The following is a 21,737-nucleotide window of genomic DNA, read 5'->3' on the forward strand; positions in this document are numbered from 1 at the left end:
GTGGCAACCTGGCAGGTTATATGCTGTTGACTCATCCTTTTGGTTTCCAGATTTCTCTCTCAGTCAGACACTGAGGCAAAGCTGCCCAGACTCTGTCAGAAGAAGCTGGGACTAAGACGTGGGCACAAGCTTCTTGTTTGTCTGCATGAGGAATTATTTCCTGAAGAGAGAGAGGGAACAAAACCAAGTGCCATCCTGACAAAGAGAGCAGCTAACGAGATAAGATACAGCAGATCCTCTGAAGCAACTGCAGTGGGTACCAGAGAGAGAGAGCAAAGGAGAAGGCAGTGCCTGAAGGGAAGTGAAGGCAGGCAAGGAACCAGGGGAAGGGGCTGCACTTGGGGCACAGAAACAGAGCTGACACTACAGCATTTCAAAGGCATAGCAAAAAGAGATGTTCCCCACCACTATATCACATGCTTGTTTTGAAACAAACGAAAAATACTCCAAGAAACCCTCCTAATGCTACTTTTCCATGTAAGCAGTTGCAGTTTTTGCCACAGGGATGTTTTCTGATGACAAGTGGGATATTGACTGGCAGGGGAGGTGGTACATGAGATAGGCTCTCTGGTAAGATGTGAGCCACAGTTAGAGAAGTTTGAGAATCCCTGCTTTCAAGGCTACAAACCCCACCAGTTTTCACAGGTTTTGTCCTAAATTGCATTTTTAAGCTGAGAACATAAATAGGATGTTCATGAAGGACTTGTCAAATCATTTGCTTTAAGTTAAATCCTGAATGCTCAGGATATGATCAACATAAAACTATTTTTTTTATTATGTCTGTATGGCTGTACCACTTGTCCCCTTCTCCCTGGTACAAGAAGCAATGGATCTTCACCAGTATTCCTGTTACAAACCTTACAGCTATGCTCTTACTCTCTAGCTCTGCGCTAGACTCCCTATTTTATGCAAGATACTTAAAAAAAAAATCACCTCATCATGGGTATGACAGGAGTAATACACCAACTTCTGTCAAACTTCAAAATATAAGAAATTAAAATCCATAAGAAATCTCTTTAAAAATAGAGTAAATGACAAAAGTCAAATAATAACATGGTTATTAAAGTTTTAAAAATCCTCAAGTGCTACGCTGATGACTCCATATGTATCTATAGATGGTATTTGGAGTACATATAAGACTTGTGGAACATTGTACTCTTGTACAATTGTGGCTCTTTTGTGTAGAACACACACTTCACAAATATAAAAATGTACACAATAAAGTGCAGGATAATATATACACATTTTTCCTACTCAAACACCTAAAGGTCATGTAATGCATGTGAGAAAGTACTTCAAAAGACCATAACAGGTAAAAGTCCTACTAAACAAGCATTCATTTAGCATGGAAACAGTTTCTGATTTACCTGTTTTTGTAAAATTATTTAGAAAGTCAAACAACCTTGAGCACATGAGAAAGTAAATACATTGAAAAAAACATTCTAATATTTGGATAAACATGGCAGGCTCATTTCAAAGTATTGAACTTTAACTGAAGTCAATTAATCTGTATTACAAAACATAACATTGGATTAAAATCTACTTTAAAACCTGTTATTTCAGTTAAGGACAGGTTTCAAGTTTATAACATCAGACAAAAGTTTATAATATCAGATATAACTTTCAAAGACAATTTACTCACAAAGTAATTTGGATCAACCAACTTTTTTTCCCCCAAAGGACAGGAAAAACACTTTTTGGACCTACAATATTATTTATTTTTGAAACATCCAAACATCCAAGTGACGTGGTTAAACCTCTCCATCTCTGATGACCGCCAGCACTTAATACCCATCATTGAAGTTACAACCATTATGCTTTTAAGAAAAAATTGCCCATATACTTTAATCCTTTCAATGGCACCTACAACACCAAGAATTAAAGACTTTTAAAACCCACCCTCCTGAAAATAAACAAATAAAATAATTGTGGAGCATCAGTAACCAGATAGTATTCTCAAATTTCAGCTATCTAGTCAATGGAGCCTTCCTCCACGTACTGTGCTCTGTTTCATGCAGTACATGGCTTTAGCTGGCCAAATTTTTTTTTCCCACTGAATCAGTAGAACAGTGAAGATCTTACTTTTTTCCTTTTTTTTTTTCTTTTTTTTTTTTTTTTTTTTTTTTTTTTTAAGCAGTGGCATATCAATGAGGCACAGATGTGTATTCCAACTCTGCATGGATGAGCACACTGTTCAATAGTGCTGGCTCACACGGTATCAGGGCAAGTTATCACTTCCCATGAAGGCACTCTTATCACCAGGGCCCAGAGAGGTGGCTGCAAATCGCAGCCTTTTTATTTTCAAGGCAGTTTTGCTGAACATTCAGGCTTCAAAGATTCACACTTCCAAAACTCTATAAGAGTTTGTGAACGCTCAATTTGCCAAAACTGTTTACAGTGTAATTGGGCACCGTACCTGTGTCCATGAGATAGCGAAGGCGCTTCTCCACCAGCGCGGCACGGGTGTCAATTTGCTTTTGCTCATTCTCTAGTGCTGCCAATTCTCCTACAACATACTGACTGGTGTCTTTGAACCCTTTCTGTTAAAGAGAACAAACAAGAAGAAAAAACATCACTTGTAAGTTGCATTTTTCCTTTCCACAAACACTTAGTAAGGCACTTACCTAAACAACCAAATATCATGCTCGCTACCAAAAAGCTAACACATTTCATAAACTTTACAATTTTGCCAAATGTCCTTATTTGTTTATTAAAATACCCCGGTTTTTCCCTAGGGAACATTTGATTTTGCAGTTTTTTACTACCTGGCAGATATTTTGAAATTCCTCTAATTTATTTCTAAGCACATGAAAGCCGCAGTAACAAAGCATCATGAAAAGAAAGGTAATCCAAATAAAGCACTATATAACATGCCATTTCTACTTATTCAGTTTTAAAATGTTAACTTTAGGGGCTAGTAGAACTAGCACAAGAGTCTCTAATAACAAACAAAAAGTGGGCTTTTAAGATTAAAAACAAACACGAAACAAGCTCCCTGGCTTGTGCAGCTCCTCTGAGGCAACTGTGATGCTGAGGCTCCCCAGCCTGGGCCATCACGCCTCTCTGGGTTTCTCTGACTGAAGGAATTGTCCTGTTACAGGGTGATCTGTAGAAATACCACTAATTACTCTTACTATGATTCTTATCCTGAAAAGTGGTGGCAAACAGCCCTGGACAGATACTCAGGTGCCTCAGGCACACAGGGACTAACTCGAGCTGTCCTGCCTCTGTGCCAGGAGGTGGCCCTGGGATGTCCAGTTGATAAATCCTACTGAACCTTACCAAGAAAGCTGTAGGAACACTACTAAGTCAAGTTTGCCTCTTGTACCCTGTAACTCCTCAGCATTGCCTGGCAGATGACCACACAGATCTCCAAGTGTTTCCAAAGTGGTCTGGCTGTCTTGTAGGAGCCCAAGCAAAGACATTCAGGACCACTAAGTTGTTCTCATTTGGCTCAACAGCTTTCACACAGTTTTGTGGCTGTACACAATGCTGAAATGTCATTCCTTAAGTATGTTTTTGCATAAGTTACGAAAAACAATATTACTCCTTCCAAGTAACCTCATGCACTTTTTTCTCCTATGCCTGACCCAGAGCCTTGGTGAATGTTTTAAATAGGGAAAAAAAAAAACACCTGATAAAATGATTTCATGTTTCATGTGCACTCTGTAAAGTATGCAACAAAAATCACTGTCCTTTGGGAACAGAAAAATAAACAGGTTTTTTTTATGAGGTTCATTTCCCTACAATTTATGAGGCCTAACTTGTTGCTGCATAAGGGTCTCAGATACCTTCACCGAACATTTTCAATTGTTTTTCTGTAAATGTGTCTGAATAATCAATTCAGCTTCATATTCAGGCAACAGGCATACTATACACAGCATATTATTTCAAATAAAGACATGCTCAAAGTGAAAGCTAACAGCATGGCTGAGCTCCCTGGACCAGTAGGAAGCACAGAATTTCGAAATTTGGGTTATCCAAATTCAAGAACATTACGCCCTGATTAATTTGGTCCTTCTCTTCCTACACAATAGCCAACAGTATCACCTCTAATGGAAAACCTCTTTCTACCTGTTGTATAGCCAGAAAAACAACAACAACAAAACCAAAACTCCCCGAGAGCACTCCGTGAAAAAAGGAAAAAAAATCAGTCCGGGGAGTTGAAGTGATGTGCAATATATTGCCTTTCATCAACTATAATTAATTGAAAATAGTATGAAAACTTCCCTAATGTCAGCATGCATAATTGTTAACAATTGCTATTAGAACATGAAAAGAAACGCTGTGTCAGGCTGTAATATCCCAAGAGTTCACGTGTATCATCTGCATATATAATGTGAATTCACTGTGCCAGACCTTTTCAGCTCTGCAAAAGTACAACTGGGCTAAAAATAACTCTGGCTCGTAAAAAGTTTGATGTTTGGTGTCGATAGTGGTACAAAATCGCTACTCGGCTCTAGATTGCTTCAGCAAAAACGACAAATGTGTTCAGACAAACTGTGGAGAGCAACAAACAACCGCCCTCAAAGGCTGTGTTGCGCTTTCAGACAAAAAAAATTCAGGTTAAAACTTGGTTCTTCCTGCTTCTGTCCCGCAGCTGTCCATCAAAACCAGCTTTCTCCCTGCGGTCTATCAAATATTTCCCTCACAAATCAATTTTACACATGATCAGCCCATACCCCTACTGAGCTGAACCTCCCCGTTAATTAAGTGAAGAAATTACCATATATATTATATTAATGCAAACATCATTCAGCTAGTAATTCACGGCTGATCTGGATAATGGAAAGGTTGAACACCCATTAACCCAAGCCAACAAAATGGGTTGGCTGAGAAATTCTAGCAGGTCTCATGTGACTCTTCCCTCTAACTGCAGCTCTGCGGTATCTGCTATTGTAATAATTAAAATCCTCCCGGTAGATCAATACTGGAATCTCTTTATGGGAAGTGCCCTGATGGAAATGTCTCAAGGAAGCTGGGGCTGTGGAACTCTGAAAAATTCATTTTTTTTATCTGACAATTATCACCACACTGCAGACTAATTCAACAGTGCACCCCTCTCACTCTGCTTTGAATGCACTGGAGATTGACATCTAAAAAACCCTAACATCTCATTTTAACAAATAAAGGCACTATTTCCACATACAGTTTGGAATTATCAGCAATCATGAAACCAGACAAAAAATTAATATACATTAAGCACTTCATCTTCTGATGGCTTCCTCTGAGTCTCAGCTATCGCAGCCTTCTCCTCATTTCCTCTCTTTGTATCTTCCTGTATTGATCTCTGCCTTTTCATCTCTTGAAAAAAGGGAAAAGACATGTAAAATTATTATAAAGCTTGATATTTATGTATTGAAATGTGGACTTACATTATCAGGTTTTCATATATTTATTGTTAAATATTATTAAATCATAAGATGGGAAAACAGGTTTTATATTTTCTCCTACCTGGTCTGCTCTCCACATATTGACTGAAAGACTGGAGCTGAGTTTTCCTGACAGTCGAGTCCTTGCTGAACACAACGGGATTTCTAAACCGTTCTGCTGCTTTTTGTGATCGCTCAGCACGATGTTCCTCTGTTCCATTCTGCTGGGAAAAAACCAGACACACAACAGTTTCTTTTGTTTACAAGCGGGAAGACATTAATTTGAAAGGTACGTTTTTGTGAGGGGACAGGACACAGCTTTTACAAAAGTGGATTTCACAACTTGGGCTGTGGTTTATGTTGGATGAAGTATCAGCCGCGGGGAAAAAAGCAGAAGAGTGATTAACTTTTCCTTTTTTTTTTTTTTTTTTTTGTTTAATGTGTGATGGCAACGACTGGCTTTTTGCTCTGTGGGCACCCTCCTGCAGAACTCTCCACTTCCTTACCAGCCAGACCTATTCATTGTGACAAGCATTTGCCAGCAATGCCGATTTTAAACAAAAAAATCCCTCCTTTGCACCTTTGCTCTGCCAAGCACCGCGCGTGCTGCTGCCAAGTCGCGGCGCCTCTGTCCCTGAACACGATCTGTATCATTTTTAAGCGTGTTGCCTTTAGCCTCTCTCCCAGCCCGGTACAGAAATCTGTCGTTTTCTGTAGTCCCATAGACTTGTATGACAAGAAGAACTAGTTTCTAATTTTATGCCCATTGAGATAAACCACTAATGCTGGATGAAGTCTAAAAGGTAGGATTATAATGCTACCCCACTGAACTGCATTTCATCAGCTATAACTTTCCAAAGCCAGATTTGTAAGTAAGCCCTTTACAGCTAAGGAAACTACAATTATCTTTTCCAGGGCTTCCTATGTTAATACTGGTAACAAATTCAAATGATTCTATCAACACCAAATATCCCAGAAGACTGAACCACTGTGGTGTGTGGAAACTGCAGATACCGAGGTGCTGTGTACCAAACAAATATTTCATTTTATACCTAATCTTTTATTATTTTTATTAAGTGTTTTGAAAGTAAATAGGGAAAGGCTAAGATGCATGACTAATAGCTAAGCCTGCTGAATGCTGAAACTGGTTATCAAAAGCTACCAAGACTTTGCCCTTCCTCTGCATTGAGACAATCGGTAATGAGGGAGTTCTCCAACGGCCTATTCTCTCGCCTCAAGGAGGCCGGGGATACACAATCCCCAAGGGAAGGTAACAGTTTATCCTTTTCCACAAACACAGAATGCCTCATTTAGAAACCTGTAAACTGCATTTTATTAAAAAACAAATCCACCTCAATGCCAAGAGCTCCATGAGAACAGATGGACACCATATATTCCTTATAACGCTGCCTTTCAACTCTTCCTTAGAAAAGACGCATGCAGAGATAAACTGTTAAGTTGCACCTTTTTGTGGAAGTACCTTAAAAAGAATCAACTCCTTCACAAAAGCTTTTTATAAAGAGAAATACCATTTTTGCTAGGTTAGGTGATACCAAATTACCCTAAGAGGCGGCCTGTGTGTCATTTCACAGAATTAAGCGTAAACAAGTATTGCTTATATCCCTGGATGACTTTTCAGCTGCACTAATCAGGTGGTTATGATTCTGGTTAAATAAAAGGTGGTTTCCTGTTATTAGCACAATAACCATCTGACAGCCTAAACCAGAGTCTTTACCAAAATAAACAAACATGACTAATTTTTTTAGGCCTGGCAACATGCTAAAATATCAGTGTGATTAGCTAGTAAATCCCATTTTAAGAAACCTTTTTATGACTGGGGACTTCTGCCACTTTACAAATGTATTCCTCTAAGCCCACTAATTCAGTTAGCCTTTTCAATCCATTGTATTATTCTTGGGCCAGCTTCATTTTGCATTAAATCCACTGCAGAAAGCTAAATTGAACGCAAAAATCAGACTTGATCCAGGCTTCCTTTTGTTCAAAGATAGAGACCGAAAGTCCTCTGCTGCTGCCACACACTTTCATCACCAATTTATAGGAACTGACAGTGTAAGGGAAAAGCAATGAAAGTCATTGTTTTGGGACTTCAAAGCATCTCTGTATCTGGGGAAGGAAATCCTTTCAGTCAGCAGCACTCTCCCCACAGACTGCAGGTGGGTGAAAAGTTATACCCAACTGGAAGTGCCCCAGAGCCATAGGGATATTAATGACATACAGGGACTATTTAAAAAAAATAGAATAGTAAGAACACAATGGTCTAATCAAGAAAATGAAATTGAAAATTGATTGGTGGGCACTTTATGCTGTAGAAGTGTCTGTTTTTCTCAGAAGGCACTCATCAAGCACCCAAAGTATGTATGCCTTCAAAGTGTACCATGGCTTAATTTTAACGTAGGAAAAACAGAGGACCAGGACTGGGAGGGAAGCAAATCCCTGGGAGTCCAATCCTGCTCCCCTTTAAGTCAGGTAGAGTCTTGCTGCTGACTGCACCAGCAGCAGGATGGAGCCCGTGCTGCATTTCTGATATCAATGACAACTTGAGCAGGCAGAATTGAGAGATGCTTCTTCTATCTGTTAGTGTTTTGCCAACGACAAGTACCATGATTAAAAAGAAAAAAAAAAAAGGAAAAAAGGAAAACGTGTTGATTAATCAACTGGAAAAAACCCAGTGCATTGCAAACCGTGTAACTGCACCACCATGAAGATTTTCTGTGTTTCTGACTCTGAAAGATTTGATAAGAAATTATTTTCCTCCTCACAAAATACAAACACTCAAACATAACACACAGGTATCAAAACAAAAGCATTAAGCAAAACTTACCTTAATGTCTTGCTCTGAGCTATCTGTTACAGTTTTCTGAGCAGCACTGGAGAGTGAATTTGCCACCTGTGGCTGAGCTTCTAGGAGCTTCTTCAGCTTCAAATCCATCAACTTACTGTTTTGTTCTGCTAAATATGCAAATACCACATACAACAGAGTGAGATGCATTTCAATGCGGAGTCACTACAACAATGTAGCAATTTAAAAGGTAGATTTAATTCACTTTGCTATCATCTCAAACTAAAAAAAATAAAAAGTAGAAGGAATTTTTTTTGTGACTGAGCTTGGTGCAGGTTTGTGTACAGTACAGAGATATTCCTAAGTTTTCTCAAAAAACATAGGTAACACTCAGCTGAATAAGTAAACATGCTTGCAGACAGCAGATGAAAAACACAGAAAGTCAATAATGTTTAAAGTTACTCCCAGTGGGTACATGCCTATACTTTGGTATAAAAACACACTTAAAGAGCCATTTATTTTAAGACAATACCTAAAAATGTATCGCTTAATTTACATACTGATAACCCCTCAAGTTTATTAACTACTTATTCATCCTGAGGCTTCTTGGCACAGTTTCTCAACATTAAAATTTCAGTATCAAAAAAGGTGACTTTCTAGTAATAATTTACTATGATTTATAGAATATATTGAAGCTGGGAGAGTCATAAAACACTTCAGAACCGCATCCATGGGACAGAGTCAAAGTCTGCTGAATCCCCCAAATTTTTATTATCAATTTTAGCAACTTGGATCAGAGCCCAAATAAATAATAGTTGAGAATTTTACCTCCCAGTAATGCTCATTCTGTATGTGCATGTTGACTATATGAATTTGTAACACACCTACACACATAGTAACCTACACACGTAAGAAGGAGAAAGGTGTTAATAACAAGCTGCTGCACAGGACTGTGGAGCTAACCATGGCTAGGGAAGCAGAAAAACACTGGTGCAGAAGCCCCCAGACATATACTTTACATGCAGCCCCACACGAGAAATCACCCCTGAACTGGAGTGAGTGCAGCATCACCCGCACATATGGCGCACTTACACCTGGGCCTTGAGTCAAATGCAGAGGAAACAGCAGTTGGTATGTTTTCCTAAATGGCACAACCTGAGTTTTTCACTGCAGGCTGGTGACTTCTAGCTGGTGTGGAAAGTGGAGTCATGACTGTTTTGCCACACAGCTCCTTCCAAGGTATGGAGTACTCCAATTCATATTAGCCAAAATGTTTTTGGCATGCTGGCAACCGAATGGTGCCTGCCTCCACCAGCGACAGGTTGGGTTGGATTATGATGAGGGATAGTTTCCCTTTCCTCTGCCACACCCAGTCAGGGTGCCCTTAATTGAGGCTCACATGTAAGTACATGCACGTTCTCGTGGGTTTATACATAAACACCATGTAATAACTATGATATAAGAGGTTCACAACAGCATGTGGTAGAAGTGCTGACAAATACAGATAGAAGCAATATCTGAAACCACTAAGCAGTAAAAATAAAGTTTTCCCTTCTTGAGAGAGATGGGAGGGACTAAGATTCAGCTGGGAAAAACTAATTAAGATGGTCTATTAATTACCCTAAATGTGAAATGTCCCTTACAGTTTTACTTTTAGATGTTCCCAGGAGATTCAGCCTTCATTAGAACTTGATCTGAATTGGCAGAATTACACCAAAATCTGTGTGCTCGGATTTCTATCACAGCATTAGACTGCTTTCTGTATCACTCTTACTTGTCTATAACTTTGGCTTCTGTACAGATTGAACTGCAAAATGATGTCTGAGTTTTTTTTCAGAATGTCTCTCCATGGTGGACATGAAGCATTGGGTAGTGGGTTTGCATCCCTGAGAAGGTACTTCTCAGGAAAAATACCCACAGAAATAAATGTTAGTAAATCACTGGGGCGCTGTGACAGGAATATTCACTTACTTATTTTCTATTTCTCCTAAAATGAACCAGTTTTTATTGGAAAATTATTTTACAGTATTCTGCTCTAAGTAAGCTAAATTCAAATGTTAGAAGTGCTAGATGTATTGTCTTATGTGCCTGGAAATCCTCAAATAGAAAAAAAATAAAGGATATAACTCAAATATTTTTGCATCCACACAAAACTAGAAAGTTCTATATACATAGCAGTGTTGGTTTAATTTCCAAAGAACGAACACTAAATTACATTCTAATTTAATATATTAAATTAGCTTGGGCCCAGCTGGCATGGGCAGAATCAAGTCAGAGGGTGCTGAAGATGTTCTCTCTTGTAAGGACTGTTTCATGATGCAGTCCTGTGCTGGCCAGCGTTCTCCAGGCTTGAGATAACTTGCAGCGAGCAGAAAGGCCCTGACAGAGAAGCCCACCACAAACAGAGACCCTGGACACTCCCCAGGGCTGCCTGGATCAGGCAGACTTGTACAGAGAACAAACTCCTTCAGCAGCTCTCTGCAAGGAGAGGAGCCTCTAACGGGTGGGCAATTCCTTTTGCGTCTTTGAAGATCTACCTCCTTTTAAAATAAGCATCTCCCCTGTAAGATTCCAACATATTTATCATCATATTTATCACCTGAACTCCAGTTCTGCTTGAATATTTTTGAAAGGGGGAAATAACACTCCTAATGCCCTAATGTATTAATAAAACCTCTATTATCTGAACATTATAAAGTAAATGGAACTAATTCTGTTCCAATTTATGCCTCCATGCCCCCAACTGGAGCTACAAGGTGTAAGTACAAGAGCCGGTCCTCGGAAGGACAGATACCAAGTCCACACGAACACAGAGAGACACATTTGCTCCTCTTCCCTGAGCAAATGGGCCAGGATGGCAGTGCAGAGAGTGGCAGCTGTACTCACCTATGCATTGCTCACTCCTCTGCCTACCTGGCACAATCCAGGCAGGGTGCTTTCAGGTGGCTCTGCTTTACCAATCCGGCCTGGGGTGCCCTTCCCCATCAAACAAGCAAGGGACATTTAAATCTGCCATTGTTGGAAATAATGATTTTGTTGATTTTAAATTTCAACTAAACATGAATGCAGAATATTAAGTACTAGGGTTTAAAAGACCCAAAAAGGCAGAAGGGAATAAATCTGACAGAGACAAGCAGCACAACAGCACTTTTATGATGATGGAGTGTTAGTCATGCAAAATACACAAAATAGCCATTATTTAAATTACCCGTTGAATCAAGGTCATTTTCTAGGTTAGTAAGTTCATCTCCACCTTCAGTAACAGAGCATTCAGGAACCTCCTCATTAGTATCTATCTCAATATTATCATCATCCTCATCCTCATCTGTAGGAACATACAGCATTAAGGTTAGTATTTTCATATGTACATGCAACACGTCACTAAAAAAAATGAATGCTTTAGAGAACAAGCTGAGTTATGATAAAAATGCAAATAATTTAATAAGTCTGGAAGGAGACTTCATTCTGTCCACTCATGGCTTTATCTTTAAACTGATGCAATTCAATAAACACATGGGGGTCTCTGCTGGAAACTCCTGCTACAACAGGGTCTGGCCTCAGCAGTGGCTGTTCTTTGTGCTGAATCTCAGTAACTTATGTTAAAATAATTTCCCCTAGGCTCCCAGCTCTCCATAATGCAGAATGGGTGCCAAAGGTGGCATGTGGCAGGTTCAGATTGGTCTGGCCAGCAGAAGAACTTGCGAGCTGCGGTCTCCTGAGAAAGGCAGCAGCTCTAGGTATTGAGTTCCCAGCTTGGTGGGACTTGCCGCTCCTCATTTTGCACAGTATATCACAGAGCAGTGATCAGTGTACCTTGCCTGGGTTAAAAGTCTCCTATCACTTTTGATGCAAGGAGGCAAACTACCACCTGGAACGCCATCCTTAGTAAGCACCAATGTCAGCTGTAGCAAGGGCACACTCACAAATTGCTGCTTTCACAGAATCACAGAATGGGTCAGGTTGGAAGGGACCACAGTGGGTCATCAGGTCCATCCCTGCTCAAGCAGGGTCATCCCAGGGCACATTACACAGGATTGTGTCCAGATGGTTCTTCAAAATCTCCAGCGATGGAGACTCCACAACCTCTCTGGACAATCTGTTCCAGTGCACAGTCATTGCACAGTAAAGAAGTTCTTCCTCATGTTCAGGTGGAACTTCCTGTGGATCAGTTTCTGTCCATTGCCTCTTGTCCTGTTAGCTGGCACCACCAAGCAGAGCCTGGCTCCATCCTCTTGGCAACCTCCCTTCAGATACTGATAGACATTGATGGGGTCCCCTCTCAGTTGTCTCTTCTCAGGGATGAACAGGCCCAGTTCCCTCAGCCCGTCCTCATCAGAGAAATGCTCCAGTCCCTTGATCATCTTTGTCACCCTCCACTGGACCCACTCCAGGAGCTCTGTGTCTCTCTTGTCCGAGGAGCCCAGAATTGGACACAGCACTCCAGGTGATCCTTACCAAGGCTGAGTAGAGATCACCCTTAGGAATCATCTCCCATGACCTGCTGGCAGTGATCTTTCTAATACATCCCAGGATCCCATTGGCCTTCTTGGCCACAGGGACACACTGCTGTCTCATGGACAGCTTGTTGTCCACCAGGACCCCCAGATCCTTTTCCCCAGAGCTGTTTTCCAGCAGGTTGGCCCCCAGCCTGTACTGGTACATGGGATTGTTCTTTCCCAGGTGCAGGACCCTGCACTTGCCCTTGTTGAATTTCAGAAGGTTCTTTGCCCATCTCTCCAACCTGTCAAAGTCCTTCTGAAGGGCTGCACAGCCCTCTGGGGTATTGGCCACTCCTCCCAGCTTTGTATCATCAGCAAACTTGCTGAGGAGGCATCTGGCCCTTCATCCAAGTAATTGATGAATAAGTTAAAAGTGCTTTACTGCACTACTTTTAATCAGCATTGTTTGTAAGCTACATACACTTTAAATAAAAATTGTAATTATATTTTTATGGGATCTTTCTACCAAGTTTCTCAGAGCAGCTTATGAATATCACTCATAAATGAGCCCCATAATGTTTTATGAAGTAGGTGATTATTATAATTACAATTATGATGATGATGTACGTAAATTATGGCACAGAAAGAGTAAGTAACCTGAGGAAGATCAAATAGCAAGTTCTGAATTGTGAAGCAGATCCCAGAAAAAATCCTGACTCACATTTTCAATACAAATATATAATGAAATTAAAGTACATAAAAGCTAGATTAGTACTTTCAAAGTAAGTAGATGCATTGTGTTTACTCACTTTTAAATCTCATATCAAATGCTATCTACACTTGTTCAGACTTACACAAACTTTTTTTCTTATGTATGCATGCATGTGTGCAAAAATGATAAAAAACAGGCTGGAATGTGTCTGAAGAAACAAGACATATAATGATTAAAAGAACTTTAAAACACATAAAATAGGAAAAAATACTGATTATAAATACAGAACACGGGTGCATTCAAATATCATATAAACAAAAAGGATCCTAAACACAGTACCGAGATGCCATAATCCTGAATACCAGAAGTTTGTACCGGGATTGGTGCTGATCAGTCATCATCTGTCTTGGAAACACATTAAACCTCATTCCCAGACCTGAAGTTTCCACTTCAGGCCCACACTGCTGTCATGAAGATCATACAATTGTATGTTTTCTTTATGTCTTTACCTCCACAGGCTCCGTAATTCCCATTTTAGGAGCCCGTTGACTTTTTTAATGTCTACTACTCTTTTCTAACCTGGGACCTGACAGATGGTGCTTCAGGTGTACAAGTTGGTGGGTGGAAACACTCTGTGTGACACCCTTTCTGTTCCCACTTAAATTTCCCAAGGTGATCCTGTTGTTTCAGGTAGGGCAGAGGTAGGTGAACAAAGTAGAAGGGCACAGCGTTATCATCACTAAGTGGAAAAAGGGATAAAGGGTAAAGGGGTAAAAAACAGACTGAAAAGAAAACAGAGAATGGTAAAGCAGCAACAGCAACAATTCTGATGGTTTTTGAATTTCCTTCAAAGCATCTCTACTGTTTCTGATGAGGAGATAGACTTCCTGCATGACCCTAAATCCTTCAGGATGGTGTTTGAGAAATTCAGCGGCATTCGGGCCATGATCCTCTCAAACACACTTTGGAGCTCACAGGGGCACACCCAAGGCATGACTGGGCTACTGTGGACATTTGGAAGAGGTAGAAGAGTGAAAGAGGGACACCATTGTGGTAGAGGGAAACCAAATCCACCTCGAGCCTAGAAGCAGGCTTTTGGAATCACCCAAAGGAGTCAGCTCGCAAGGTCGGCTCACAACTACCAGTCATCCCATAGGATGCTGGATGTGTCAAAACAATCTAAACAAGATGACAGGGTTTAAGACTCCTGCATACTAAGGGAATGCTTATATTAGATTATTTGATTTTCTTTAATTTAATATAGCAAGATGAGGTCAGAGGCACTGCCTTTGACACCACCGTTTTAGGAAACAAAAAGAGATGGGAAAGTCGAAGACACCAGTTTCTAATATCAGATAATGACCTGACCTAGTATTTCATTTAAAGTTAGCAGACTTTGACTGAATATGATTATCAGGACATTTACACTTTATTTAAAAAACAATCAATTAAAAGCAGTAATTGGAAGTAATTTCAGAAACTTTCAAATATCTTTAAAAATCTAGATTCCTTGATTGAAACTACTCTAGGGTTTTTTTTTTTCCAGGGTTTTGTTCTTCCAGTGTATTAAAAGGGAAATGTGTTTAGGGAGCATGTTACAACAAGATTTTGCAATTATAAATGATAAAAGGAACAACATGACGAAGAGATAACAGATATCTTTTATGAAAAGAACAAATTGCTAATGTGAAAAACTAAAAGCACTTGGTCTAGAACCAGAGCACATATTTAGAAGAACTGCTTCCTTGAAAAGTATGTAAATTTGAATCCTAGAAAGACAGCAAAGCTTTACTATGTCATGAAGAAATGAACAAAATAAAAGATAAAGGATTAAGTCCTTAACTAAACAGCACTGACAATTTACCTACACAGCATGGACTGTAGTCTGGGCTGGAGAGAGAAATAAGTATTTTTCAGAACCAAATGGAAATGGCAGAATGTTGGTGGAAAAAGATCCAGAGGCATTTTATAGCTCATATGTCTTACTATTCAGATTAAGGTCAAACTTAATTTGTGGTTAAAACTGATATTCTATTGACTTGGTTTAAGCTTGTCCACATGTGAACCAGTTGCAGCAGACTGCAACAATTTCTAAATTAAATTAAAAAGGAGAATTTTCATGGAGAAGCAAAATCGTTGATGGGGGCTGGATCACGTTACTAGGAAAAGCATGTGGAAGCTGCAACTGGAGTTGCACAAACAGTACTTGCTCTTCAGGGAAGATATTTCCAGCCTTCAGGATCGTCTCTGGGAAATCCTTCAGGCTTGTGAATATTGAGATATTTAGTTTATTTACTTTCAGGTACAGAGTTTGCTTTAAGGCTACAGGATGTGACAGAAGCCTCTGAACAGTAATAAAGGCAACAAAGGTGGGGAATGGAAGAAATGCAGAGTTGAAATACTGGTTCCATGTACAAGAAATTAGATGTCAGGACAAGAAATTACAGCAGTAACTGCCAACAGATAGAAATACTGCCTTTTAAAAATATTAAATTGAGGACTTAACACTGTTTCATGAGTTGGAGACTTAGCACGATGAGTAAGCCTGTGCTACCACGTACATTCCCTAAAAATCATTGCCTCAGAAGGGAAATCTTGAACATATCCTGTTCTGTCTGTTGTTCCCTCCCTTCACTGCCTACACACCACCCCCAGATCCGAGCCACATCCTCACAAAGACGCCATCTCAAATGAAGGATGGAGATGCGCCAGAGAGCAAAGAAAGCACAACACCCACGTCCCAAAAGAGTAGACGGGTGTTCCACTGCACATATTCCTAGATAATATGTCAATTCCTTTGTCCTGTTGCTGCTAGGAAATTTGGATTTCTATCTTGATACTGTCCCTGGATCCATCTCAAGGCATCCGCTTATCGGCCTGAAGCTAGTAGGACATCTAATAAATTTGAAGCTGCCATCCCAAACCCTCTGGCAGTTGGCAGAAAGAAGTATTTTCTGTCTCACATGCCAAATAACCTATGGAAAAGACTGGATTTTGTAGCTAAGGATGCTGCTTATCCAGGAAAGTTTCAACTTGCCATAGGCATTTGAGTTTTTCAGACCATGATTAAATAAAGACTTTTAACAGAGAATATTGCACCAGTGCCAAAGCATGAAATTCTTAATGAGCATATAGAAACAATGAAAGAGATCACATTTTTACCTACAATCATTACTCTTTAAAAACTCCAGAATCCCAAAGCTGAAATGTCACTTTTCTTCTGAAATAATTGAACTGAGAGAGGAAAACTATTTGGTACATTCCCTTTTTGTAAATTGAAAAGTAATTGTAATCAATGCAGAAGAAGAGATTTATGAAGCATAATGAACAAGAAAGCTAGGAAGACATAAGATATCACAAGAAGCTTGTCTTGGGTATTCTACAGGGAGTACAAGACTATAACAAAAAAAAAACCCTACTATGTGTGAATGCAGTTAGGGGCAAACATTCAGAATCTAGTTGTAATAAGGAGACTGTCCAATTATATCCTAATTTTTGGTGTAAACTCAAAAATGAAAAAAGACTAAACCCAGAAATAATTCTAATTAATTTGGTTTGTTAAGTGTTGGTGCCATTTCACAGAACTACCACATTTTAGAAGAATGAATTTCTTGAGTGGACATTTAGTGTGGCACCTGACATTACCAGGTGATAGAAGTATGTGGAAGATGTGCCATCCTTTTTGAGGAGAGAAAATGCTATAAAATGCACATTGACTTGAAAAAGGCAAAGAGGAACAAAACAAGAAGGGAAATAAAAATTTTAAGTCTAAGAGAAGTTCAAATAGACTGCCCTAACTACAGTAAGGGCAAAGAAAAATCAAAGCAGGAAATACAAATAAAGGAGATAACTCAAAGCACATACAAAAGTAGAAAGCTGTGAAATTGTTGCATGGATAAAACCCAACAGGTATAGTGGTGATAACCTTATAAGCGAGTTGTCACCAGTACTGATACTGTCTCCTTTAATAACACTAAACTCTCTGGGTGCATATGCAATCTCCTTCTATAAATACATGTTTCTTTTAATATATATGCACAGCTACCTCTGAGACTGTTCACAGTTTGAACAAAGGGTAGGAAGAGCAATGGCAAAATACAGAGGAAAATACGAACAGGAAGGCCACGTCCCAGAAAGCAGCACACTGAGATATTTAGCAACACTGCAAGTGAGTCACTGTGACAAAACAGGGTCACTCCTGTGCAGCTGAGCACTCAGAGTACCTTACTTTGAGGGAAGATATGGCAGGAACAACTATGTAAGGCATGATGAAACAATGAGGAGGAAGTAATTAAATAATGTGGGATGGGGAATCATAAACCATGAAGAGAGATGAGGAACACCATAGTCTATGTAATGTCCAAGGACTGTGTTGTTTGGTTCAGCCTGTCTTACTGCCTCCCCACAAAGGATGTAATTTCCCTATTTATCACAAAAGAGAACTTGCTTTACTGGGTAAAACTGAAGACCAAAACCAAGGGGAGATGTACAACTCACTGCTTTCTTCTCAGTCTTAAATGGCACAGAAGTGTAGGGTTTAGGGTGCAATAAGACTGTATTTAAATATTTATGCATATAAAATACATAAAGTAGAGAAGAAATAAATATTTTTGTTGAATCTACATGCATTGTGAGCATAAAGCTGGATTTTCTTTACACTGCAGCTTATGATTACGTGTTAGTATGAGAAACACTATTTCCCCTTAGAATATGTAGAAGACATTAAAAGAACAAGAAGCCTGCACTGCAATGTGTGCTCAGCACCCATTGGAGTTTGAGTGACACTATATTACTCCAGCTCATAGCACTGGCAGGTATATGAATTTTAATGACATTTCAAAGTCAGTTTAATAACATTATAGCAATATTACAACTCAAAACCTGTAAATGCAAGTGGTATGTCAAAAGACTGCCATTTAAAATCAATGGTGGCCTCTTACAGGCCACCTTTAAAATTCTCTTCCCAAGCAGTTTTTTGAAGACATTTAATACAAAATAACTTTTCTTAAGTATTTCTAATGTTTTTTCCCCCCAAAATTACGTCTATGCTCCTATATAACAATATATATTGAAGAGAACCAACAACCATAAAATTCTAAAAAAACCTGTGGGCAATGACAAATCTGTAAATAATGGGCCAATATGAGCTACTTGCTCACAGAACATCTTTTTCTTTCAACCACATATATGCTTTTCTTGTAATTGTTGGAAATTAAGCGACACAACACTGATCTAGGAAACACATCTACAGCCAGGTCTTTTGATATGTTCACCTGCTGCACAACAACGTTTTGAAGTGTGAATAAAAGTGATACCCAAAAAGGTCTCTGGTTTCTAGGTTGCCATAGGAATAAGATACAAGGTTCCTCAGCTCACCTCCAGATGCCTTTGACCTTTCTTTCAACTTTTCTGCAGCCATTTCACTGTAGCTGGGAAGTTCTGACATCTTCACTCCAGATCGAGCTTCTGCTATTAGCTGACGAGCTCTCTCTCTCAGCTGCCGACGCCGCTCTTCATCTTGCTGCTAAGATATATTGAACAGTTGCCAACTCAGTAATTGACAGAAATGCAATTTCATTCTCAATCTGATCATCATGATAGGAACTGGTTTACAGCATGGTGCTTGGCCCACATTATAAATAGGACGCTCGATATCAGTTGGGTGTCACACCACAATTTTTAAAGACATCCACGCATCAGATTATTTTTTTAAAGCATTCCCCAAATTATTACTGCATTAGAAACCTAATGATTTGCAATGTAAAGCTTTTATAAATTATGTTCTATAAAAATACCTTGATGAAAATTTGCAGACACTTCACTCTCAAAGTAATCACACTTAATGAGTGATTTGAGTGAAGTTTTACCGTGGCTATAAAATGGTTTTACTAAATTGAATTACTCATTTGAGTAGTATTCTCTCATAGAACTGAAATGAGAAGCCAGATGTTGCTCTTGGTTATCCAAGCACCAAGCTGACTTCAAAGTGTGAAGTGGCATCAAATCTGAGACATGTTCTTTGACTTCAATGGATACTTTTAAAAAAACTAAATTAACGAAAATTACTGAAAGAACAATAGGTGCTCTCAGAGCAGAAAAGACTTTGAATCATTTAAAACATCCTACTAGTGGGGCTTTGGTCAGCAATTAAAGAGATCATACTGGAACCATGCCATGTCCTACTAAAGCTCATAACTTAAAAGCACAATAATATATCAAATGCATAAAAAAGGAAAGTTCTGCAGCATCACATTTTGTAAATGACTAACCCACCATACTAAAAAAGTCTTAATAAAAAAATGTGTTTAAACATATCTATAAGACTCCATGAAACCATAAGGGAAACCATTTCAGTTTTCACCTTGAACATGGGATTTTTTCAAAGTTAGGACTGTTTTTCCTCACCCCTCTATATCAGAAATGGTCATAAGCACAACAAAGTCAGCACCTGGCTTTTAAGTCCAACCTGCCAATAATTTTGTAATATTGACATAATGATCTGGACAAATCCCAGGTACAGGCTGTTAACCTGAACTAAGTGAAATATAACAAACTGCCCAATTTTGGAGAGCCATCCTGGCAGCCTTCCCACCAACACAGAAATCTGAGCATCCCACACCTGCAGACGCTGGTGAGAGCTGCTGCTGAGTGCTATTTAGTTTAAGCAATCATTAATAAAACAAGCGCAAAATACTAATTAGGTACATTTTATCCATTTCCATGTAAATTGTTTGTTTGTAGCTATTTACTCAGCATTGTCCTCAGCACAATAGAAAAAATGCAAATGACTGAATCAGAATGCAGCCCTAATGGGACTTTCTGTTTATAACCATTAGCCCAGAGGTGTGCTGTAATTCAATCCTCAAGCAGCAAGATTTAGCCTCATTAACAGCTTGCACGGGCAGGTTACAACTCATAAAACCCTACAGTAAACAAAGTATATGGACACAGCACAATATCTCGCCTCTGAGTGACAGAGTCCTGATTCCCTATCAGATTGCCTGGATTTACTTTTCTCCTAATGTCCTCCCCTGGAAAGACAATTCTGCCTGGGCCCTGCGAGGCAGCAGGATGGCACATGGGCTTTGTTTGCTTTCTCACCCTTTTAACTTCCCAGAAGGCACAGAGCAACAGTTCTATCAAAAATTTATTTGGTAAAGTACACATTAGAAAGACACCTAGAAAGCTTCCCCCTCCTCCTCCTATGCACTATAATAGATCAATTTAATTTAATTTCTAGTCAACCAACTGACACAGCAAATGGTTTTATTTTGACCCACAGTATTCAGTAACATTAATTACATTGAATTTTACATAAAGAAAAGTGCTCAAATCTCTAACATTCCTAACTCCTGGGATATAGGAACTTGTGGGTTTGATTTAAATGACTTTTAAGAAGGAATGTGCAAAATTAAGACTCCTGTATGGTTTAATGTCAAGCAATTTAATCTACTTCAGCACGTGTAGTTTAAAATAAGGCCAGTTATGTATTTGTGACAAAAATGCCCTAAGCTGAGCAGGCTGATTTCTCCCCTCTCCTTTCCCCCCCCTCCTCCTGAAAGAGAACTTGTATCCTGAATTATTAGCATAGTCATTAACATCCCGGGGATCTCCAAGCAAACACAGATTATGGTGGCTTGTGTTTGTGCTGATTAAGCCAATCATCACCAGCGGATAACTGGCCTAGTTCTTGCTTAAATTCAATTCAGGTATTTGAACCCTCGTTTGCTGAGCTTGGAAGGAGAAACACTGCGGAAGGAGCAATGAAACTGAGAGCAGAAAAAGTAGATAGATTAAGTTCTGAGGTACAGAAAAATTACTAAACAGTATATCAATCTCCAAGAATTTGGAAAGGAAAGTGCTCAGGAGAGGTACGAAGGCATGAATAAAGATATTAAAAAAACCCCAGGCAACACGAAGAGAAGCACTGCACCAAGAAAGGACCAAGCAAACACACATACAGTGGTTTTTTTTTCCTGTACAGTTGAAGAGAAAACTCAGTAAAATCTTTCACTCTCTGACATTGACCCGACATGCCAAAGAGACATTAAAGTTTGTTCTGTTATTTTCCCCCAACTACTTCGTAACGGTTTACAGATCTGCCATGCAGACGCACAGCAAGGAAAACTTCACTACTTAAGGACAAACTCTTCAAGAATAAGTAATGTAATTCCTTGTTTCCCTCCTATAAAAATGTATTGGTATGCAATTTTTATATTTCACAGTTCACTGACATCTCGGCAAGCTTTCTTCCACTGCTTCAATGGTGCTACTTTTAATTTTATCCTCCTTAGTCCTAGTAATTAAAGTGATCAGCAGTGGCATCCCAACGGCTTTGACACAGCTACAACCCCCTAGCTGACTCTGGCTTTTAAGGGAAAGGGAAGAAAAAAAAGGACAGGAGTTTCATTTCA

At 39.3% G+C, this 21,737-nt stretch overlaps 1 protein-coding gene across 11 annotated transcripts in view; it reads right to left on the minus strand.

The window, feature by feature from the left end:
- The window catches only part of EHBP1 (EH domain binding protein 1), a 212,247-nt gene that overhangs the window by 34,260 nt on the left and 156,250 nt on the right, over positions 1-21,737 (minus strand). For 6 of the 11 annotated variants that reach the window (XM_027713141.2, XM_027713212.2, XM_027713297.2 and 3 more), the window contains 6 exons: positions 18,700-18,847; positions 11,381-11,497; positions 8,215-8,342; positions 5,455-5,596; positions 5,198-5,304; positions 2,417-2,540 (listed from right to left, as the gene is read on the minus strand). In XM_027713141.2, coding sequence (XP_027568942.1) covers positions 2,417-2,540; positions 5,198-5,304; positions 5,455-5,596; positions 8,215-8,342; positions 11,381-11,497; positions 18,700-18,847 — 766 coding nt within the window. The remainder of the gene's footprint in view (positions 1-2,416; positions 2,541-5,197; positions 5,305-5,454; positions 5,597-8,214; positions 8,343-11,380; positions 11,498-18,699; positions 18,848-21,737) is intronic. The other 5 variants (XM_027713579.2, XM_027713798.2, XM_027713515.2 and 2 more) reach the window with 4 other exon arrangements.

Source organism: Pipra filicauda, unplaced genomic scaffold (genome assembly GCF_003945595.2).
Source record: "Pipra filicauda isolate LSUMZ 115617 unplaced genomic scaffold, ASM394559v2 scaffold109_size3271384_pilon, whole genome shotgun sequence".
Classification (NCBI taxonomy): domain Eukaryota; kingdom Metazoa; phylum Chordata; class Aves; order Passeriformes; family Pipridae; genus Pipra; species Pipra filicauda.